The sequence below is a fragment of the Chiloscyllium plagiosum genome, unplaced genomic scaffold, assembly GCF_037043375.1.
Source record: "Chiloscyllium plagiosum isolate Xiang-an unplaced genomic scaffold, Cpla_swu_hap1 HiC_scaffold_25, whole genome shotgun sequence".
In the NCBI taxonomy this organism is placed as follows: Eukaryota; Metazoa; Chordata; class Chondrichthyes; order Orectolobiformes; family Hemiscylliidae; genus Chiloscyllium; species Chiloscyllium plagiosum.
In genome coordinates, this window is record NW_028270163.1 from 35,394,365 (window position 1) to 35,419,345 (window position 24,981).

At 40.0% G+C, this 24,981-nt stretch overlaps 1 protein-coding gene across 6 annotated transcripts in view; it reads right to left on the reverse strand.

Annotated features, from left to right (window-relative positions):
* Positions 1–24,981, reverse strand: part of sdk2b (sidekick cell adhesion molecule 2b) — a 1,001,963-nt gene that overhangs the window by 377,302 nt on the left and 599,680 nt on the right. For all 6 annotated transcript variants that reach the window (XM_088000610.1, XM_088000613.1, XM_088000611.1 and 3 more), the window contains exon 5: positions 20,202–20,335. In XM_088000610.1, coding sequence (XP_087856736.1) covers positions 20,202–20,335 — 134 coding nt within the window. The remainder of the gene's footprint in view (positions 1–20,201; positions 20,336–24,981) is intronic.

The following is a 24,981-nucleotide window of genomic DNA, read 5'->3' on the forward strand; positions in this document are numbered from 1 at the left end:
ATTAAAATAGATGTCAAAGGCTTCTCAAATGCTCTAATTGAATAGCTAATATTAAAATCTAACAGGGGAAGTTAACTGTTCAGAGTACAGAGCTCTATCCTGTGCAAAGCTATATAATCTCTTCTATGAAATATTGGAAAGGACAACATGAGCTTAAAACAGGATTCCAGGTAACCGCAAAATGTTCTGTATCTTTGAGTGGGAAAATGAGCCAAGACAATACACAAGTTTTTTTTTTGTCAAGGACTTCTGGTAGTTCTGAGTACCTGTGGAAACTGTGTAAGCTGGTAGAATCCCAAGTGGTAGGAGGATGGGAAAAGAAATCCGGATTCCCAAAGTTTTGAAATGTTAGTTGTGTCCAAAGTTTGAAGCCATGTAAGTCACTAAAAAATGCTAGCAAGCGAAAACTATTTATTGAAGTTTATAAAGTCATGAGTATAGATAAAGTGAACGACTAGGGTATTTTCTTTAGGGTGGGAGAGTTCAAAACTTGGGGCATATTTTTAAGGTGAGAGGAGAAACATTTTAAGACCGACATGAGGAGCTACTGTTTTTTTAGTGGAATAACTGCCAGAGAAAGCAGCGGATGCAGATACAGTTACAATCTTTAAAAGACATTTGGATAAATTCATGAATAGCAAAGGACTGGAGTTATATGGACCAAGTGCAGGGGCTGGTGGGACTAGTTTAGTTGTTTAGCTTGGGAACATGGTCAGTGTGAACTGGTTGGACTGAAGGGTCTGTTCCCATGCAGTATCACTTTGGTGCAACTTGGCAGACGAGTTAAGTTTTGGAAAGCCATGAGATCCTTCTCCATGTTAAAAGTCAGCATCTCACTCAAAGTCCCTGAAAAGATTACAAGCAAACCACACTGAGTATCTTTTGTATTCTACCCAACAAGAACTTAGCTTCCGACTTCACTCTCTGTCAGAAAGATCCCTTACTTTCATTTCATTAATCTAGCCATCAAGTGGTCTTACTTTTCCTCTGACCTCCTACAGTTCCTGTTCTTTTCCTTCAGCCACTTAGGGCCTTTAGTTTGGAATCCCTCCAAAAGTCTCCCATCTTTTCCTTAAGACACTCCTTAAAACTTAATTCTTTAATGTCCATTGATGGCACTGTGGCTCAGTAGTTAACACTGCTGCCTCACAGCACCAGGCACCAAGGTTCAACTCTAGCCCTAGGTGACTGTGTGGAATTTGCACATTCTCTCTGTATCTGCAAGTGTCTCCTCTAGATGCTCTAGTTTCCTCCCACAGTTCAAAGATGAGCAGGCGAGGTGGATTAGCCATGGTAAATGCAGGGGTTACAGGGATGGGGCTGGGTCTATGTGGGATGCTGTTTGGGAGGCTTAGTCTGGGCTGAATGGCGGGCTTCCACATTGTAGGGATTCTATGATCCCACCAAAGATGTCCATTCTCTATTCTCTCTTTCACAATGCCTTCATAAAACAATTTTAAACTTTTAGTGTTGAAAGGCTACATAGATGCAAACTGCCAATGGGAGTTGTAAAGGGGCTGTTTTATGTCTCAGCAGTTCTGGTTGTACATATTCCTTGTCTTTAAGACAGCTCTCCTTTTGAGGACCCCATGTACTGTGAGGACGTAAGGTTGTGACTCTGCCTGCCAGTCTGTAAGGAAAATGAAGTGGTGAGCTGATTGTAAGTCAGTCTGAGAGGTGCCCTGATAATGTGGTCAGGCTGGTACTTAGCAAATGACAACCTCCATGGGCAGAGGGTTCAGATGGTTTCTGCCCAAAGAGCATGCACTGAGATGTTGGGGGAATACTGGACAACATAGAGGCTTGGAGCAGATGTTGGTGAGCTGTCACTATTCACTTATGGCTGGAATATTTACATTGGGAATTAGTACAGTCCAGTTTCTCAGCACTGCTTAGGAGAGCTCACTTGATACTTTACAGTGTGGCTGCCCTGTGGTATAGCATGCAGTGAGAGGCACCCATCACAAGCATCTGAACAGGGTGCATCTTGGGGCTTCTAGCGCTTGTTTATTTTACACTTAGTGGGATGCTCTCAGTGTCTCTGCCCTGCCTGGCCTTTTTGTGTACTGCTCCTTCATCAACTGTCACTACTATCCTGGCTTCAATGGGGGTGTGAGGGGAGAGGCACAGTGTAACACTGTTTGACATAACTAAGCCCTGGGGCTCAGGGGCTAAATTGAAATGAGAAGTTAAGAGTTGGATGGGAATGGCAAGAAGATTTGTCAGGCATGACCTCTCCTTGATGAAACCATGCTAACTTTGCCCTATTTTACGATGCATGTTCAAGTATTCCGAAATCTCAGCCTTCACAATGGATTCCAAAATCTTAACAACGACTGAGGTCAAGCCAATCTGCCTACAATTACCCATCTTTTTGCCTTACTCCCTTTTTAGATAGTGGATTACATTCTCTGGGGCCCTCCCTGACTCCAGTGATACCAGAAAGATCACTACCAAAAGCTCCACTATCTCTTCAGCTATCGACTTCAGAACTCTAATCAGGCTCTGCAGGAGCAGTTACAGAAACACAAGCCTGAGCTCAAAGTGATGTTGTAGAAAATGACTGATCTGTAAAAATGGGTGGAGATCAACCATGTACATAATGGAAGAGCTGGCAATGACTCAGTCCTTTCAGAAGTAAATGCAAACAAGAATGCTCGAGTTAAAGAAATTAAGTAGGAGATAAGAAATAAAAAGCAGGAAATTCAGACATTAAAGAAAACCCAATAAAAAGTTTGAGAAGCTGAATAATATTAGAACAGGCTATGGAAAAATAAAACTGGGCCATAGCTAAATCTTTGATTATAGTTTGTGAGAAGATTTGTAGATCGGGTGCTCGTTGTTGTGGTTCTGTTTGCCGAGCTGGGAATTTGTGTTGCAGACGTTTCGTCCCCTGTCTAGGTGACATCCTCAGTGCTTGGGAGCCTCCTGTGAAGCGCTCCTGTGATCTTTCCTCCAGCATTTGTAGTGGTTTGAATCTGTCGCTTCCGGTTGTCAGTTCCAGCTGTCCGTTGCAGTGGCCAGTATATTGGGTCCAGATCGATGTGCTTATTGATTGAATCTGCGCATGAGTGCCATGCCTCTAGGAATTCCCTGGCTGTTCTCTGTTTGGCTTGTGCTATAATAGTTGTGTTGTCCCAGTCAAATTCATGTTGCTTGTCATCTGCGTGTGTGGCTACTAAGGATAGCTGGTCGTGTCGTTTCATGGCTAGTTGGTGTTCATGGATGCAGATCGTTAGCTGTCTTCCTGTTTGTCCTATGTAGTGTTTTGTGCAGTCCTTGCATGGGATTTTGTACACTACGTTGATTTTGCTCATTCTGGGTATCGGGTCCTTCGTTCTGGTGAGTTGTTGTCTGAGAGTGGCTGTTGGTTTGTGTGCTGTTATGAGTCCTAGTGGTCGCAGTAGTCTGTCTGTCAGTGCAGAAATGCTCTTGATGTATGGTAGTGTGGCTAGTCCTATGGGTTGTGGCATGTCCTCATTCCGTTGTCTTTCTCTTACATTGTATAGGTGTTCTTCTTCCTGTTTTTGCAGTTCTGGTGTACTGCAGTGTGTTGTGGCCCTTTTGAATAGTGTCTTGATGCAACTTCTTTTGTGTGTTGGTGTGGTTGCTTTCGTAGTTCAGGACTTGGTCTGCGTGTGTGGCTTTCCTGTATACCTTTGTGGTGAATTCTCCGTTAGGTGTTCTCTGTACCATCACGCCTTGGAATGGGAGTTGGTTGTCCTTTTCTTCCTCTCTAGTGAATCGGATCCCTGTGAGTGTGGCGTTGCTGATCCGGTGTGTGTTCTCTATTTCTGTGTTTTTAATGATTACAAAGGTGTCATCCACATATCTGACCCAGAGTTTGGGTTGAATTTGCGGTAAGACTGTTCTAACCTTTGCATTACCGCTTCTGCTATGAGTCCAGAGATGGGTGATCCCATGGGTGTGCCGTTGATTTGTTCATATATTTGGTTGTTGAATGTGAAGTATGTTGTGAGGCACAGGTCCAGTAGTTTGAGTATGCCGTCTTTGTTGATAGGTTCAACGTCCTGTCGTCTGTTCTGTATGTCCAGCAGGTTGGCTATTGTTTCTCTGGCTAGGGTTTTGTCGATAGAGGTGAACAGTGCCGTTACATCGAATGAGACCATGGTTTCTTCCTTGTCTGTGTGTATTTCTGATGATGTCCAAGAATTCCTGTGTTGACTGTATTGAGTGTCTGGATCTGCTGATCAGGTATTTCAGTTTCTGCTGTAGTTCTTTCGCCAGTTTGTGTGATGGGGTCCCTGGTAGTGATACTATGGGTCTGACTGGGATGTCTGGTTTGTGCACTTTAGGTAGTCCATAGAATCTGGGGGTGTTGTTGCTTTCAGGTTTCATTCTCTGTAGGTCAAACCTGGTTATCTGTCCGTTTTTTTTGTAGGTTCCTCAGTGTGTTGTTTATCCTATTGGTGAGCTGTGGGGTGGGGTCAAACTCCCTCTTTTGGTAGGTGTTGGTATCTGCAAGTAGTTGCGCTTTTTGGATGTCGTCTGCTATGTCAAGGATGACCGTCATTCCACTCAGACCCATATTATCACTACCAGGTACACCATCACACAAACTGGCTAAAGAACTACAGCAGAAACTGGAACACCTGATCAGCGGATCCAGACACTCTATACAATCAACACAGGAATTCTTGGACATCATCAGAAATACACACATAGACAAGGAAGAAATCATGGTCTCATTCGATGTAACGGCACTGTTCACCTCTATCGATAAAACCCTAGCCAGAGAAACAATAGCCAACCTGCTGGACATACAGAACAGACGACAGGTTCAACGTCCTATCAACAAAGACGGCATACTCAAACTACTGGACCTGTGCTTCACAACACACTTCACATTCAACAACCAAATATATGAACAAATCAACGGCACACCCATGGGCTCACCCATCTCTGGACTCATAGCAGAAGCGGTAATGCAAAGATTAGAACAGACAGTCTTACCGCAAATTCAACTCAAACTCTGGGTCAGATATGTGAATGACACCTTTGTAATCATTAAAAACACAGAAATAGAGAACACACACTGGATCATCAACGCCACACTCACAGGAATCCGATTCACTAGAGAGGAAGAAAAGGACAACCAACTCCCATTCCTAGGCGTGACCGTACAGAGAACACCTAACGGAGAATTCACCACAAAGGTACACAGGAAAGCCACATACACAGACCAAGTCCTGAACTACGAAAGCAACCACCCCAACACACACAAAAGAAGTTGCATCAAGACACTATTCAAAAGGGCCACAACACACTACAGTACACCAGAACTGCAAAAACAGGAAGAAGAACACCTATACAATGTATTCGCCAAAAACTGATACCCGCACAATTTCATCAACAGATGCCTAAGGGAAAGACAACAGAACGAGGACATGCCACAACCCAAAGGACTAGCCACACTACCATACATCAAGAGCATTTCCGAACTGACAGACAGACTACTGCGACCACTAGGACTCATAACAGCACACAAACCAACAGCCACTCTCAGACAACAACTCACCAGAACGAAGGACCCGATACCCAGAATAAGCAAAACCAATGTAGTATACAAAATCCCATGCAAGGGCTGCACAAAACACTACATAGGACAAACAGGAAGACAGCTAACGATCCACATCCACGAACACCAACTAGCCACGAAACGACACGACCAGCTATCCTTAGTAGCCACACATGCAGATGACAAGCAACATGAATTTGACTGGGACAACACAACTATTATAGGACAAGCCAAACAGAGAACAGCCAGGGAATTCCTAGAGGCATGGCACTCATTCACAGATTCAATCAATAAGCACATCGACCTGGACCCAATATACCGACCACTGCAACGGACAGCTGGAACTGACAACCGGAAGCGACAGATTCAAACCACTGCAAATACCAGAGAAAAGATCACAGAAGCGCTTCACAGGAGGCTCCCAAGCACTGAGGATGTCACCTAGACAGGGGACGAAACGTCTGCAACACAAATTCCCAACCCGGCGAACAAAACCACAACAAATCTTTGATTAAAAACATGGAAACATAAAAACAGAAAATAGTAACAGAAGTAGGCCATTCAGCCCTTTGAGTCTACTCCACTTCAATATGATCATGGCTGATCATCTAACTCAGGACTCTGTTCTCATTCTCTCCCCATACCCTTTGATCACTTTTGCCCTAAGACATATAGAAACAAAGTCAGAACAGGATGAGGCCATTCAGCCTGTTCTGTCATTCATTATGATCATTCAATCAACAGACACACTCATATTTCCTCCATTTCCTTTGATCCTTTTAGTAACTGGAGATATATCCACCTCCTTTTAAAATGTTTTAGCCTCAACTACTTTCTATGGTGGCAAATTCCACAGGCTCTCCACTCTATGGGCAAAGAAATTTCTCCTTGTCTCAGTCCTAAATGGTTTACCTCATCCTCAGACTGTGACCCCTGGTTCTGGACTATCCCACAATCAGGAACAACTTTCTTGCATCTACTCTGTCCAGTCCTGTTAGAACTTTATAGCTTTCTAGGAAATCTCCCCTCATTCTTCTTAACTGCAGCGAATATAGTTTAGCTGATTTGACCTCTTCTCAAATGCCAGTCCTGCCATAATAGAATGAGTCTATTAAAACTTTGTGGCACACGATGAATAGCAAGAAAACCTTCCTCAGATAAGAAGACCAAAACTGCAAACAATATTCCAGGTCTCACCAAAGCCCTCTATAACTGTAGCAAGATATCCCTGCTCCTATTCTTGAATTCTCTCACTATGAAGGCCAACATACAAATCTTCAAAAAAAGGGGCAGCATGGTGGCTCAGTGGTTAGCACTGCTGCCTCACAGTGCCAGGGAGACAGGTTCAATTCCTGCCTCGGGCAACTGTCTGTGTGGAGTTTGCACATTCTCCCCGTGTCTGCATGGGTTTCCTCCGGGTGCACCGGTTTCCTCCCACAGTCCAAAGATGTGCAGGTTAGGTGAATTGGCCATGCTAAATTGCCCATAGTGTTAGGTGCATTAGTCAGGGGTAAATGTAGGGGAATGGGTTTGGGTGGGATGTTCTTCGGAGGGTCGGTGTGGACTTGTTGGGGCGAAGGGCCTGTTTTCACACTGTAGGGAATCTAATCTAATCCCATTTGCCGTCTTCATTGTCTGCTGCACCAGTATGTTTACCTTCAGTGACTGGTATATGAGGACACCCAGGTCTGACTGCATATCCTCATCTCTCAATTTATACCCATTCAGATAATAATATGCCTTCTTGTTTACATGATCAAAGTGGGTAGCCTCACAATAAGCAATATTATACTGCATCTGCCTTGCATTTGCCCACTCCTCAGCTTGGGTATTTCAAACTCCTTGGAAAGTCCTTCTGAAATTAGAGTTCAGAATGTAAATCCAAAAGCTTGAAAATGAGCTGGAAGATGTTAAAGGACAAAATAAATACAACAAGTAAGATTGAAAGAACCTGAGGTACTGAGAGGTACAATGACGGATCCAGATAAAATTTTGTGGTAATGCATTAGATAAAGATTTCCATGAAAGCAAAACAACAGAACGACAGGAAATATAACTGATGATTGTAGAAATCAGTGGCTCCTCACTTGTTTTTGGAAATGGCTATTCTTTCATTTGAAAAGTTGGAGATGTTGTATGTGTACAGTGCCTTTAAGAGATTTCACTTCTCAAGATTTCCTGAGCTGTGTGCATACAAGGTTGTGTGTCTGCTCGTCAATCAGTCAGTGGTGGGTTTGCAAGCTGCAAGTCAGAAGTCAGTCATTTTGTTATAATGTCTCGTTTACAATTTATATTGTGTTTTACACTCTTAAGTCGAGAATGTGGTGCTGAAAAAACACAGCAGGTCAAGCAGCATCCTAGGAACAGGAGAATTGACGTTTTGGGCATAAGCCCTTCATCAAGAATGAGGCTTGGTGATGATACCTGATGAAGGGCTTATGCCCGAAACGTCTATTCTCCTGCTCTTCAGATGCTGCCTGACCTGTGCTTTTCCAGCACCAAATTCTAGATTCTAATCTCCAGCATCTGCAGTCCTCACTTTCTCCTAGTTGATTTTACACTCTTAATAAACTAACCAATTCTGTTAATCAGTCATTCATCAAGAATTGATTATTAGACCATTAGCATCAACATAAATGTTCCCAGTCACTTCTGGAAGCGTAGAACCATAGATGTTTACAGCCCAGATGGAGGTAAGTGGTGTTTTGTCCATTAAGTTGATGTCTCTATATAGTCCTATATCTTTCACTGCTTCGCACATGGTTCCAATTGTCTTTTGAAATTAAGTTGCAATGATATCTACCACAAACTGTTTCAACAATGTTCTGTTTTCAGGCTATCAAACTGTTTAATAACTTTGAGATACAAGCATTACATTTCATTTTATCCTTCTCTGTTGTATTTGAAGTAGGTTCACTATTTAATTCTCAGCTCAAAAGTATAAAACAAATTAAAACTGAAGTAAACAGGAAAAGTGATTCCTTAATGTGATTACACAGAGAATGAATAATTAAAAGACTAAGATAAATATTTCTAAAACATCAAACTCCGTAATGTGATGCAGAAATACATACCTCTGAGGCTAAATGAAACTACAACCTTAGGGTCATATCTGATGCTCTACAAATCTGTGCCATTGTTAAAACCGCTGTAGCAATGCCTCTGTCTGTGCCTCAGTTCATCTGCTGTTGAAGACTTGACCTTTAGACTTGACTTTTCCAATGCACTCCTAACCATGGATTCACTCCCAGTTATCTCTGTAATCTCCTCCAGCCTTCTAAGTCATGGACACTCCTTGGGAATCACTGATTTTTCATTCTGTATCTGACATATGCCAGCCTCTCTGCATCACTGTGACACATCTCTGAATCACTTACAGTATGGTCTTGCACTTCAAAACTGCATTGTGGAGCTCACCAGCACCTCGCTGCAAGAGAACTTTGTGTGCATGGACAGGCAACCTGACCACAAATTGGACCAGGTTGCATCTCCAGGCTCGCTGTACTGATGTTCATTCATTTTTTGCATCTAGACTAGATTCCTTACAGTATGAAAACAGGTCTTTTGGCCAAACAGGTCCACACCAACCCCTCAAAGAGTAACCCATCCAGACCCATTCCCAAACCCTATATTTACCCCTGACTAATGCATCTAATACTATGGACAATTTAGCATGACCAATTCACCGGACCTACATATCTTTGGATTGTGGGAGGAAATCGGAGCACCTGGAGGAAACCTACGCAAAAACAGGGAGAATGTGTAAACTCCACACAGTCACCAAAGGCTGGAATCGAACCCGGGTCCCTGATACTGTGGGGTAGCAGTGCTAACCACTGAGCCACCATGCCACCCCTACTTGGATGTTCACAGCTTCTCTGCCTTGCCATGTCTTGCCTTTTAGCGCAAATACAAAGCTGGATAGGTTGTACTGGTTGTCAGCTGTCATCAGTCAAAAGAGTGGACATGTCACTGTATATCACTATGTTACATCACTGTTATACCTGCACTATATGCCTGCCAGCTGACGGAATAGACACACCGCATGTGTACCAAACAAATGGCTTTGTTGCAAAGTTGGAGGGGAGGAATGCTTAGTCACAACAGGGGAGACACCCTTTAGCTAATGGGTGCTGGTACCCACCCATGGTTTGGGTACCACTCTGCTTCCAATATCAGTCCAGGGTTGTCACCTTGTAGGGAGTTAGAAGCTGAATGTTGGGCAATTTACCAACCATTTTGGATTTTTCTGCCCAATAATATAACAATTCATCCTGAGCTCAGAGATAGGGAAGGATTGAGGGAGTAAAAAGTTGGCACCAGCTGTTACTGGTGTGGTGGCGGGGGGGAGGTGTCCCATGTGAGTGAGTAGGCTAAAGTGAGGACTCTAGCTGCTGGACATCAGACTCTGGGGTGTGGTGCTGGAAAGACAGCAAGTCAGGCAGCATCCGAGGAGCAGGAGAATTGTCGTTTCAGGCATAAGACCTTCGTCAGGAATCATGTCAATGAGTAGGAAATGTAGAGGCCATGTAGGTTTAGTACTGAGGGGAGATTGGGTGGTTAAGAATGAGTGAGGGAAGATTTTGCATGTAATACTGCAAGTGGCTACCTTTGGTTGGAGGTGGTGCAATGGCAGACATAGAACGATTGTAAGACAGGAGAAAGAAGATGGTGATACTTACCCTGACAGACTGAAGAAAGTTATTGACCTTTGTCCTACACTGCTGCATGTACCTCCATGTAAATAGATCAGGCCTAACCAAGGTGGCAACCTTTGAACAGATTGGCAGGGTCTACCGTCCATTGCCAGTCCTGTGGGAAGTAGATTTTGCCTGTCTGCATTCACCAGGGACTCCAGGTCCTTGTATACAAACAGGAGCACCAGTTCCCCCTTTGTAATGGTAGGATTAAAAATAAAATCTTGAAAACAGATCATTAAGGCTTAATTGTTGAGGGTTAATTGGACTTGACAACCAGCAATTGAATAAAGTGGAAAAGTACAGGTAGACAACCCTTTATCCGAAATCCAAAGGAGTTTTTGTGATTTTTTTTTTTCTCATTAACAAGGTTGTTTGGCATGCAAAAGGTTAACCCAACTCTGAACCCACTCGATGCGTGTCACTCAGTTGCGATGTGTGTGGGGTGGGGTGTGGCCCAGCACTGGCAGGCCTTAATTCTGTCTCAGAGCCTGTAGTATTCACAGTGAGTCTACTGTTCGGTAAAATAGTTTTAAATTTTACCGTCAAACTGTCACTTCTTCAGAAATTTGAAAAATTCCAAAAACCAGCTGGTTCCGAATGTTTCAGATATAGGATTGTGTACCTGTACAGGAGAAACAGGCTGAATGTGAAGGTAGCTTACTTTGACTGAGAAATGACCAGGTGATATTACATGGTTGTGAGAATTGTCCTGTTTGGCCATCACATGGAGCCACCTGGATGTGTTTTTTCTGTATAATGGAATGTCTAGGAACATACTATAAATGCCACAGAATGATGAGATGGCATGTCATCTTAGAATCAGAATAGTACTAATATTGGGGACTTTGCCTACTCAGGGGACTTCACCTTGGACTGGCATTGCGAATGTGCCAGGAACCCTGAGTTCTTCAGACCAGCCATCATAAAGTAGGGTCGTTCATTAGCAGGCGGCAATGAGACTCATGTCTCAAATAATTTCATCACTCCCTGGTTTGCATGTGGTTCTAATATATCCAAAGTAGATTATTAACTATTATATATAGGTATCTATTAGTTAATGTACGTACATATATTTATCTCATTAATTTACCACTTAATTCATCACTGTTTAATATATATGTAAATATATAAACATCAATAAACTTGCTAATTAGTATCACTTAATTGATACAGTATTTTGTCACATCCCACTGTCTAACTATAACACCTTCCCTGCCATGTCAGGGGCAAATATGAATCATGCAGGGCTGGTCTGGTCAATACCTTGTCTAAATGCACAATGGCCTTTTAAATCCAGGCAGTAGTATATTCTTTTGGCCTCAGCAAGTGATAGAATTGGGCTAGCATCAGAAGAGAGAGCGCCGGGGTGGTGGGATAGGTAGTCAATGAAATGAGTTTTGAAAGATAGCACAAGAAAACTTGCCAAGCTTGCCAGAGAGAAACACTCGCTGAAATTTTTCAAAAATGACACATTTTCCAAAATGTAACGTTCAGTTCCTGGTTGCTTTTCTTTGAGGTAATTTTTGACAAAATCTGAGCACTTTTCAGAAAGTGAAAAAACTATTTTGCAAAAAATGTAATAGGTTTCAGCTTTCTCCTAATTAAACTTAATCCTGGAGTATGACACATCCAGTTATGTCTGAATGAATAAGCTACTTAAAACAAAATACTTTACCACGAATTTAGGCTGAAGTGCTATCAAGTATTTTTTATTATATTGTTTTTTTAACTTATTGGTTCATTTTTAAACACTATCTGCTACTACCTTGTTAGATTGCAGGAAATTCCTTGCTAAATTAAGCATTTAAAATTCTTCAAAGCATAGCTATTAACCTTGGACCCATAAGGTTCAGCTGAATATTTAGAGCCTCCTTAAAGGCCTGCAAATTAATCTAATTAGTGGAAACTCCCATTGGTGATTAACACATCATGGGGCCTAGGCCAGTTGGAAAGCATCTCATGTGATGCTTTCAAAACAAAATAGTGCAGAAAACTGGGGTGTTGTATGCCATTTATGTTTAAAATTCAATTTTCTTTGTGTTAATTAAGTTGATATTGGGTGGAAAGTGTGTTCAGAACAGGTGCAATCATGTGAAAGCTCCAGGCCTAAACATGAAACCATTAACTTTTAAGCAAGATCTGACAATTTATTATTGCCACTGCTGGTGTGTAGTAATTCACAATTATGCCGTTTTTATAAAAATAAAAATAGCTTTCTGCCCTCTTCTTTACTCGCTGGGTAAATCCTCCGTCTATTATCTATGCTGTCTTTTTTTAGCTGTGTGCTGAGATGAATGAAATTACTCTTCACTCCATCTTTCCAAGGAACTATTCTGATGAAATGTCATTATCTGGAAATGTTAAAGTTACTCCATTTCCATAATGCTGAATATTTCTGACAATTTCAGATTTTGATCCATAGTCACAGGATCTGCAGCAGTTTCCGTTTTGCCTTTGGGAGGTGGCCTGGCAAAGCCCAAAATCCAGTTGGTGTAAAATCATGGATGTGAGTCGTAAAGACTGTATCTGTTTAATTTTCTGTATTTTTTTTGTCTGTGGGCTGAAATTGGTAAAGGGCTGTTTTAAAACCAATGATTGTGGAAAGAATTACTGCACTTTCCAAAAGCAAGTTACTGAAACTCACTGTAAGTCGTGTTTAAAGTGCTGCTTTGTTCAAGTAATGGGGGAGGTCACTTGTAGATGCAGAGCTATGTACAAAAGTGAGGTTTGGCTAGCAACGGATAGCTGATTGATTTGTGGAATGTGACCAGTTGTGGATGACAAGGATGGTCAGGCTACATCAACTATCCAATTGGCTCCTGGATCACTGAACAGCTTTTAGTTGTAAATGATGCTGGCAAAAACCTTCCAACCCATGGAAGTGAAAGAAGTATGCCCCTCTCTGCTGCAAAACTTTCTATTGTCTTCAGAAAGCCAGTTTACTTGCCCTCACCAGTTTCTGTATGCTGTGACATTTAACCAATAACAAAATAAACTTTGTTAATGTACCAGTTGACTGTGTGCCTTCTGTGAAGAAGTAAATCTTTAGAGAAAATGAGGTCTGCAGATGCAGGAGATTAGAGCCAAAAAAGGTGTGGTACTGGAAAAGCACAGCTGGTCAGGCAACATCTGAGGAACAGGAGAGTCAACGTTTCGAGCATAAGGTCTTCACCATGAATGTCCCTGATGAAGAGTTTATGACTGAAACACCAACTTTCCCGCTCCTTGGATGCTGCCTGAATCGCTGTGCTTTTCCCGAGCCACATATTTTGACTGTAATGAATCCTTGCTAACTACAGAAATCTGGTGGGTGTTGCTGTCAACCTGGCTTAAAAAGACAGGCAAATTGTGGAATTTTGTACATTTTGATAAAATCTTTGACGTTTTGTGATGACTTTGCAAATAGCGGGAAAGTGTTTCCAGTGCACTACTCTAATAAGTGATACCAAAATTGATGGCATTATATTATGGTGTTACTTATATCTTTATAATTACTTAAATAATTGCTATTTGTGCTTTATCAAAAATGCTCAAGGTATATTTCAGTTTCTATTGAGAAGTTCACAGCTACTTTCTATATTCTGGATGTTATTCTTTAACTGAATATTCTCTGGTATCCCATGTAATTCTTGTCTATTAGATGGATTAAAATTTGTGAACCAGTTAGAACAAGGACTGAATAAGGAACCCCTTTTAAATCAATCAAAACATTAATTTCCCTAATTTCCCCTGCTTTCTCTTCCCCTCTCGGGAAGGAGACTTGCTGTTCCAGATTAGTGAATGCAGGCAGCTCACATTACTCAACTGGGTTTCCTGAGGCTGCTTTCTGTCCTCTCCCAGCTACCTGAAGTGCAGAGTCTTCTACCCTCGGCTTTCTGACATTGGCCCTTCCAGTTCTCTCTTTTGTTTGGCCGTTAACAAGGAGAGATTGAGAAGAGCACCCAGGCTAATGAGTCTCAAGTTTCTATTTTATCTCTATGTGCAAAATAAATCAGATGCCAGGAGACAGCAGGAGAGAGGAACAGACATATAATTGCTTTCTGCAGAGTAGGTGCCAAAATCATCACACAGAAACCAAAAGGTTAACTGTGTCAAATTGAAGAAGATGAACTTGTTTCACGTTGGAGTCAATACTTCATTTAACCGTAAAATACTTGACGATGGCTTAATCAAGAAGAAAAAAAAACTGTAGGGTTTTTTTCCTGACTTAATTCCTTCATAAATTCTCCTCCTACCACTTCCATTACATATTTAGCAACCAGAGCTATAACTTTATTTGAAGTCTGTCATCCAGTGCAAAATCAGATTTTCTAATACAATCATGTTCAAAGTGGACTTTCATTGTAACAATTGCACAAAATGAATATCTGATTTTATGTGCTTTATACAGTACATTTAATATTGTAGCTGAACTGGAAAGGAAAGTTATGGAAATACATAGGCTACAGTTTCTACAACCAAATAATGATTCTCAAAAAGTGGATGAATTGTTGACGTGAAGGTAATTACTTTTTGTTTTCATGAAAACCATTTACTTGCTATCCTTTAAATTTACGGTAAATTTATTTAATAAAATGGGTAATAAAAAATCTATTTTCCTCGTTTCATCAGATCTCACTGTAGCATACAATATTCCTGACTACATCATGTGGATCCAAGTATCTGCCAATTTACATTCCTACATAGATGAAGGTGTGCCCTAATGGTAGATCACTCTCTGACTTCCATCCTCTTATCCTGATCAGTCACACGTCCAAAAATCCAACAGAGGTTAAAGCCTCCTTTTATGGGAGATGGAAGATGTTTGGCAATAAGTTATAAGACAGTAACCTAACAGGTATTTTGACATCATGAACTCTTGAATAAAGCTGAAATTGCTTCTTAACTGAAAACTAAAATTTTATTACAATATTATGACGTTAATGGACACATGACTCTATATTTATTGCCGGTAATTTATTGTTACTTATGTTGGGAAATGTTGTGTGAAGAGTTGCTTATTGATGCCCAACAAGTGTGACAGAGAAAGCAGGTTAATTGAATGGTGACATGAAAATGTGATAAGATTTCCTACAATGGGCACCATATTATCTCCTTTTTTTTTTGTTTAGGCGGTGACAAAAAATAATTTGCACGTATTTATTTAGTAGTGATGGTCGTTGAAGTGCAACTGCCCTTCTTAGGCAATCCTGTGCTTTTTTATGTCCACTTGGGCGAGTAGTCTGTTAAATGTCCCTATAGTGATTGGAACGAGGTCAGCCAAGTGGACCTTTGTAGGATATGAGTTCCCTGATTGGACCAGACTAACAGCCCCAATCAGGGAATCATGATTGACATATAAACAAAAGTGTTTCGCAGTTAGGCGATAGTGTGGGGGTAAATTTTTTTAAAAAAAGGAAAAAAAACAAAAGTGTCCTTCACTTTTTTGATCATGCAGCATTGCCCTTTGTTGAAAAGGGCACTATTTGATGCTGGCCACTTGGGTGTTTCTTTTTTTTCCTAGTGGTGGAATATAAATAAAGGCTTTGGGGCGGCATGGTAGCACAGTGGTTAGCACTGCTGCCTCACAGTGCTAGAGACCCAGATTCAATTCCCACCTCAGGCAACTGTCTGTGTGGAGTTTGCAAATTCTTCCCGTGGCTGCGTGGGTTTCCTCGTTTGCTCCGGTTTCCTCCCATAGTCCAAAAATGTGCAGGTTAGGTGAATTGGCCATGCTAAATTGCCCATAGTGTTAGGTGAAGGGATAAATGTAGGGGAATGTGTCTGCGTGGGTTGCTCTTTGGAGGGTCGGTGTGGACTTGTTGGGCCGAAGGGCCTGTTTCCACACTGTAAGTAATCTAATTTCTGAACTTACATATTTGTTTTTCTTTGCTGTGTCCAATACCTGCAACACGGGTGCTGGGGGAAAATAAGCACTACCGCTGTTAGGCAGTAGTATGGGGGAAAGTTTTAAAAAAAGAAAGAAAATGAGTGTCAGACCTCCAGTCTGTCCGAGTGTTGGCTGTGAGGGAGCTGAGTCAGTGTCAAGGACTTTTATGTATAAATAAAAGGTGGCTTGGTGATGGAATACTGGCCTCTGTGAAATTATTTCAGTAAGGATGATATTAAGAGTCTGCGACGGAATATGGACAGATTAGGTGAATGGGAGAAACCTCGGCAGATGGCAGGTAATAAGAGGGAATGTGAGGGAAAGATAAAGTACCTGAATGTCATTAAAAAAACAAGAGTGTCAGGGGTGCTGTTCATTCCATAAACTGGCTCTGAGCTCGCTGGGTCAGTGTCATATACTATGTTAAAAATCACACAACACCAGGTTATAGTCCAATAGGTTTAATTGGAAGCACACTAGCTTTCGGAGCGTTGCTCCTTCATCAGGTGATCTCCTGATGAAGGAGCGATGCTCCGAAAGCTAGTGTGCTTCCAATTTAACCTGTTGGACTATAACCTGGTGTTGTGTGATTTTTAACTTTGTACACCCCAGTCCAACACCGGCATCTCCAAGTCATATACTATGCACATGTAAATAAAGGGTGACTTGGTAATGGGATACCTGCCTCCATGGAGTTATTTCAGTTCCTTCTGAAAAATGGCATCACAAACACTGCAGTGCTCTGAGTACTGCATTAAAGTGTCAGCCTTTGTTATGTGCAATCAGCTCTTTGAGCAGATTTCAAGGCCTTGACTCAGTGGCTACATTATAATGACTGAGCTACAGTTGACATTTTAAGAAGCATCAATTTAAGTGAGAGAAGCCAGAAGAAGCATCTGTAAAGAAAAGAGAGAGAGAGAGACAAGTGGCAGAAATAGAAGTTAATAGTTGCATTGACAGCATAAGCAAATATCAGCCTTTGGAAATGGGATGTGGGACTGGTGAAGCTAACAGCTAACAGCATCTTGCTGGGCACAAAAAGGAAAAGAGAAAACGCAGCAGCACGATGGTGCAGGAAGGAAGCAAAGGTTGTAGGCTGCTTTGGAAAGAAGGCAGAGGTAGGTTAGCTCTGAACTTTGTTCAGACAGAAGCGATCACTGTTAGAAATGAATCTTGTTCCTTGAAGAGCAACATCCCCTCTGAGCTTACAGTTAAAGACACTTGAGGTGCATCCAAATGTTGAAGTTGTGTGTGCACTTTTCCTGATGCACTTGTACCTACATGTGTTATCTTTTATTGAAGGCTACCTTCGAATTTCTAACATTCTGGAGTTCTGTCAACATGGACTGGCTTCCACATCGACATATACTTGGTTGAGTTTTGATAACATTTTCCTCAATTTGGAGAGAACATAAATTCTTCTGTGCATCACACTTATTAAATACTTAACAACAAAGAACAAATGATATTTTTAGATGGGATGAACTTAAGCTGTCGCAGATTTGTCTGAACAACCCTTAAATACTGAACTGTTTTGTCAGTCAAAGGAGATTTACTGCAAATTAAATTCTGTAAGAAGCTGACAGGATCATTTGAAATCTGGAGACCAGCTCAGAGCTCTTTAAAATTCATAACTTAGTGAAAAGTACAAGGAATGGGCAGGAATTCTTCACCTCATTTTGTGCTTTGAGATTAGCAAGCCAAGGGCTAAAGTAAATGTCATAGCTACTGAACTGCAATCAAACTGCCTGGTTAAGAAGCCGAAGCAATGCTGCATATATGCAATCAATTTGAAATTCAACATTATAGCAGCACTGCTGCATTAATAAAATAGTTGTATTGATTACAACCTGGATCACTCTACTTTCATTTCCACAGGATTTCATTTGCAATGCAAACCATTGATTCCAAAGTCAGTTTCATTGAAATCAAAAGACAAGAAAAACAAATGAGTATGTGAAACAAAAAGGAATTTATCTCTCCTTGCTTATCTCACTATTTACTCGAGTGTGGAGTTGTCTTTCATTAATGATTAAATAAAAAAGGGTAATACATCTGTTTTGGTACAACAATAGACACATATCTTGGTTCTTGTAAAAATGAGATATTAGCAGTAACAACTGTAGAAGAAGATATTTTCACACACATCTTTTCCAGTGTGAGACAGGATGGAATGATGATATTTACATTCTTCATACAAACTTAGCCCATATCCTTTGCGCTTAGGTTTCATGCCTGTGTAAGCACCTTTCATTGCTGCAAGACCTGCTAAAAAGTGAAAAGCCAAGACACATTGCAATCCAGTCCAAGTTAAAACAAATCCTATAACAGAAACAAATGAAAGAAAGTAGCATATTGAATGCATTCTCATCAAACTTCGTTCTCTTATGCTAATTCTCAAATTTTTTTTGATCTTCTAAAAGGGGAATGTCCATTTTCTGCAAACTAAACCTGGGAAATAAAACTACAGAAAAGCCAATGGATTATTTTCTTTCCACAGATGTCACATACATGCAGAACTGCCACTGTGAGATCAAAACAGAAACACAATACAGGAGAAAGTGCACCACACTGTCGACTCAGGATCACAATGCACTCTTTTCAAAAAAGTAACCATTCTCATGGGGTTAATCTTTGTGTTACACCAACTCCATGCATTCTACTTTTTTGTCAGGCACACTCTGGATCCAGAAAGGAACTTCTCCTTTAGCTTTTAGTTAGAACAGATGTATTTAAATCAACTCCCGAAGGTCCTAATAATGATGCCTGACCAAATATGTTTGTGTTCATTGCTACCATGCAATCCAAAAACAATGCCTCATGTGTAGCTATTCATTCCATGTGAGTACTCTACCATTAACCAACTGATTGGTCCCTGCTTTGTCTTTGCTTTGTCTTAGGCCTGTGCCAATATTGTTAGAGCTGGCAAACACCATAAAGTGCCAGTAGTGGTAACCAGGGAAAGTACCTCACTTTCTTCTGATTAATCAATTTGAAGTACATTTCGTTTGAATTTAACCAACTATAAATATTAGTGCAATTAGTTTATTGGTGAAAAGCATTGTGAGTAAAATGGTTTCTATAATATAACCCTATCTGTCAAAAGAAGGAACTGTGTTAATTCACAAATAACTGAAAACAGATTGTTTTAGTGAGTACTTGCTCATTCCTGTCTGTCAATAAGTGCCTCGTATTCCAATTGTAGACTTAGAGTCTTGGTTGGCTCAGAATTAACTGATTATTCATTCTCCATAATTGCTAGGCTGTTTTCTAAATTTCTCTTCCTTACCTATAACTTGCTAGTGGGGAGTTGACTACTTTAATTAATGAAGCTTAGTGTTCTGAATTGCCTCATTGCACTTATTGCTTTTTGGTAAAACATCACAAACAGCACTGATTATTAAAAGGATAGTTCTAAGTTGGGATTTGAATGAATACATTTGTTTGAAGCAAAAGGATAGGAACTACTTAAAGTCTATGTGGGTATTACAAATTTCAGACAGGTCATTAACATCATACTGGTTGCAGAGAATTAATGAAAAGCTAATCATGTTTTTTATGTTAGTGCAATACATCCAAAAGGTTTAAGAGACCATTGAGGTGGCTTTGATGATTATATTATGAAAGACCATCTCTTAAAAAGCCCACTGTCACTCAGTAGAATATTTATGCACTATTCAGTAAATAGAAGTTTTTGTTTGGTTCTGCATACCAAAATAATATTGTGCATGAACAGATCAATTCCATAGATATTAATGTAAGGTTGATTAATGATGAATTTGAGCACAACCTGTTAACTTAACTTCTTACTTCTTGTTTAGTTTGAATTCTTGCATAAAGTGTCACTTCCCATTTGACTTTTCTATTTTAAGGTTTCATTCATTACTTGGCATATTGATTAGTTCTGGCCTGAGATGATGTTTTATTGCAACATTCTTGACATGTACTTGACATAAGCTTCTATATTGCATAATGTGACTTTTGCATTTGATTAGTGGGGCTGTTATGCTGGTTTCCAAAATGTTTTAAATTCATCATATAGCTTATTGATGAATACTCACTGTTCACAACTTAATTTCACTCTGTCACTTACTTTCTACAGTTAAGGTAATGGGCTGGCTGGTTTTGTTTTCTCCATTTTTGTCATTTACTGCCTGGACATAGTATCTTCCTGTGTCAGGTGCCACTGTTGACAAGATGACAAGTGTGTTTTCCATCGTAATAGCTCTGTTGGGACAAACGAGGGAGAAATGAGAAATGACAAGGGTTTGTAAAAATGAAAACTGTCCATGCTGTCTTTCAAGACTTTATGTTCTTTGTGCATATAATGATCTGGAATCAGAGACATTATCCTTGTGGAGGTCATAGTTTTAGCAACTCTCATAACTCTATGAAACAAACTAAGATTCCTGTTTTTTTTTGCAAGTGAAGATTTATGAGTTTCTTCTTTAAAGTGAAATTGCCACAATTTATCTTTTGCTATCTCAATGAAATCTGGTAGTTAATGCTCACAGTTCCAGCAGAGATTTTTTTGTCTTCACAATAAAGTAATTATTACATGAGAATACAAATTTGATGAAAAAAATACAAAACAATGCAATTTCATGAATAAACTTTGTTTTGACTAAATCACTAAAAACATGGAATCTTAAACATGTAATTATTACATCCTGATTTACTTTCTGTTCGGATCAGAATTTCTACATATTGCAACATGTTATACTAATTCTTACTTAAATGAAGAATTAAGATCTGATTACATTCAAACATACTTGACATAAAATACTTCACAAAAATTTGTTAAACCAACAGTCTCAAGTTCTGATAAATGCTACTCTGTCTAACGCACATAAAATTTGATGACATGCTCATCATTAAAAGTTAGATTAAGAAGGAACATTTTATATTCAATTATTTAATTGAATAACTTACCTTTTTTACCTTCCAAAGCTTGTTGTTAAGTTATTATTGACTGGTTCTACTGGCTCATTTATGTGACAAAACAAATCGTGATATTGCAGAGCTACCTATTTCCAAATAATGAAATGATTTCTCTGATGCCAACCGAGATAATAGCATCTGAACAGCAGAGTTAACATTAAATTCAGTAGCACACTTTTATTTCTTCCATTTATTTCATATATATAACTTTGACCAGTGAGGAAATTTTTCAAATATTAGGGCAGGGAAGTCAGAGGAAAACCACACAAATGATTGGAGCAAGTAGGTGCATTGAGATTCTTTGTTCACATCAGATATGTTTTTCTTTGGAACCAGCAAATCAACTGGTGATAGCTAGAGGACAGCAAGGTCCATTTGAGAAGCTGGCAGTGCAAGAAAAAGTAAATTCTTGTTGCTAGTCTGATAAACTAAAGCAGCTTCCTTTTTAAAAGTTTCTACATTTTATATTTTTGTCCAACATTTCATTTCAATTGTTCCAGAAAACTAAAATTTATGATTCAAACTTAAATTATCAATTTGACAATTTTTATCCAAGTGACCAAAACATTATAGCTTGTATAGTAGAGCAAATCCTGTATCCCTGGCAATGCATGTAGCATTTGGATGCTGTGCTCCAATCAGTAGCTCACTGTAAATCATTTACTTCCTCAGCTACACTGTTCATTTCCGGTCCTGTGATGTAGCTATCCCTTAAATAGCACTGTAAGTGTAACTATAGTCTGTTATCAAAACTGAAATTAGCTGAATTCTGAATTTCATAAAAATGTCAATCATTAAATATAATTAAATGACTCGAGAACATTTAGCAGAAGTGTGGAAAGATTTGAACATAGAAGGGTTCTGCTGCATTTGAAAAGGATGGTATGAGATTTTTAGATTGGAAGTGATCATTGGCAAGGAGCTTAGATAATTACTTGAGGACTAATTACCACAAAAAACTTCAATTTAATAATTTTTAATTTACTATTTAAATTCAGCAGAACTCGGCTCTTTAGAGCTTTAGTGGCATGCAGTGATTATTAACTCACTTAATACAACAGGTTTATTGTAAAATTCAAAATCAGACCATCTACGAAGCCCAAAATAAGCAAATTTAAAATCATTCAGCACATTTCACACTTCAGCTAAGTATGATGCAACCACTTGTTTGAAAAGTGAAGCTGATGCAACCTTTACTGTTCTCGTGGCAATAATGACCCATTTTTCATGGACCTTCCACATGAATGCTGGTTCACTGGGCCACTTCTATTTTGCTAAAAATGAAGCTCATAGAACGATAATGGGTACAGTATCCAGAAATCATTCAGCTGAATAAAATGCTGTGACTCCACGAATTTCAACTGGGATTCTACAAACCTACTGGGGAGATGTTGAGCCAGTGGTAATATCATGGGGCTCGTAATCCAGAGCCCCAGGCTAATGTGCTGCGAGCAAGTGTTGAAATACCACCATGGCAATTGGTGAAATTTGAATGCAACAAATCTAAAATAACAAAAAATGGCCAACCATGTGCTGACTCTCAGTTGCTGTAAAGAAACCATGTGGTTCACTAATACCCTTTTAAGGAGGAAATCTGCCTATCCTTATTTGGTCTGGCCTACATGGGACTCTAGTCCCATAGCAACATGGCTGATTCAGAACTGTCCTCTGGGCAATTGGGGAAGGGCAATAAAATCTGCCCTAGCTAGCGATGCTCATATTTCATGGACCCAAAAAAAAAATCGCCAGGCATGAGAATTTACTTTGATATGCAGAGTGAATATCTATAATATTATTTGTGGAAACTTGCTGAAATAATCATTGAAGTTTGAAGCAGGATGTCACAAATTAGTTTTAAGTAGCAATTAAAACAAAGTAAACATTTTGGCAGACAGGTATTTAAAGTGAATAACCAGCTTTTTTTTCTATTATCAGGTTCGTAGCAAGAAATTGGCTTTTTCTTGTACAGTCAGTTTCTCAACTGGACCTTGCTGTGCTCTAAATATCACCAATTTGTTAGTTCCAAAGGAAAACAATTCTGACATGATCAAAGAATCTCAAAGCACCGACTTAGACCAATCATAAAAACTTGCTCATCTTATATATGATCTATGATTTATACATCATTTGTAGGGAATGCAGAGAAATAAACTTTCATGTTTTAAAAACAGCTCACATTACAGAAGTAGTAGTTCGGGAGGTCTTGAAGAAAACTGGGTAGATAAATCTCCAGGACCTGTTTAAATGTATCCCAAAAGATTTTGGGGAAGTAAGAGAGGAAATTGTGAGAAACCCCTTGCAGAAATATTTGCACCATCTATGTGAAGTGCCTGATGACTGAAAGGTGGCTAATATTGTACCTTTGCTTAAGAAAGATTGTAAGGAGAAACCAGGGAACAATAGAACTGTGAGTCTGACTTTGGTTATGGATAAATTGTTGGAGGTGATTATAAAAGATAGGATTTATGGACATTTAGAAAGGCATCAGTGATCATCAGCCTGGTTTTGTGCAAGGAAAATCATGCCTCACAAACGTGATTGAGTTTTTTGAGGAAGTAACAAAAAACCATTGAAGGCAGTGCAGTAGATGTTGTTCATTTAGATTTTAGTAAGGCTTTTGACAAGGTTCTACATGGTAGACTTATCAATAAAGTTAGGCCACATGGGATTCAGGATGAGCTTGCCAATTGGATGTAATTGGTTTAATAACAGGAGACTGAGAGTAATGGTGGGGGGTTGCTTTGGACTAGAGGCTTGTAAACAGCAGTGTCCCACAGGGATCGGTTCTGGGGTCCTCTTTTGTTTGTCATTTTATATCAATGGTTTGGATGAGAATGCAGAAGGAATGGTTAGTACGTTTGCAGGCAACACCAAAATTGATGGCATAGTAGACAGTGAAGAAGGTTGCCTAAGATTACAGACAGATCTTGATCAAATGGGTGAAAGGGCTGAAAAATGGCAGATGCAGTTCAATCTGGATAAGTATGAGTTATTGCATTTTGGTACATCAAATGAGGGTAGGGCTTATACAATTAATGGTAAGGCCTTGGGCAGTGTATTGGAACAGAGGGACCCAGGGGTGCAGGTACATGATTCTTTGCTGTTTGCGTCACATATAGACAGGGTAGTTAAAAAGGCATTTGGCATGTTTGCCTTCATTGCTCAGTCTTTTGAGTATAGGAGTTGGGAAGTCATATTGCGGGAGAAAGTGAGGACTGCAGATGCTGGAGATCAGAGCTGAAAATGTGTTGCTGGAAAAGTGCAGAAGGTCAGGCAGCATCCAAGGAGCAGGAGAATCGACGTTTCTGGTCTTCCTGAAGAAGGGAACATCGATTCTCCTGCTCCTTGGATGCTGCCTGACCTGTGCTTTTCCAGCAACACATTTTCAAGTCATATTGCGGTTGGACAGGACATTGAGCCTCTTCTGGAATATTGTGTCCAGTTATGGTCGCCCAGTTGTAGGAAGGATAGTATCAAGCTGGAGAGGGTTCAGAATAGATTTACCAGGATGCTGCCAGGTATGGAAGGTTTGAGTTATAGAGAAAGGTAGGATAGGTACTTTTTCCATGGGAGTGTAGGTGGTTGAGAGGCAACCTGATACAAGTTTATAAAATAGTGAGGGGTATAGTTAGAGTTAATGGTAGTTGTCTTTTCCCTGGAATGGTGGGGTTTAAGACTAGGGGGCACATTTTTAAGATGAGAGGACAGAGACTTTAAAAAAGGCATGAGAGGCAAATATTTTCCAGAGAGTGGTTTGCATGTGGAATGAACTTGCCGAGGAAGTGCTGGATATGAGTACAATTACAACGTTTAAAAACATTTGAATAGATGAACAGGAAAGGTTTGGAGGATATGGGCCGGAAGCAGACAGGTGGGACTAGTTTAGTTTGGGACTATGTTCAGCATGGACTGATTAGACTGAAGGGTCTGTT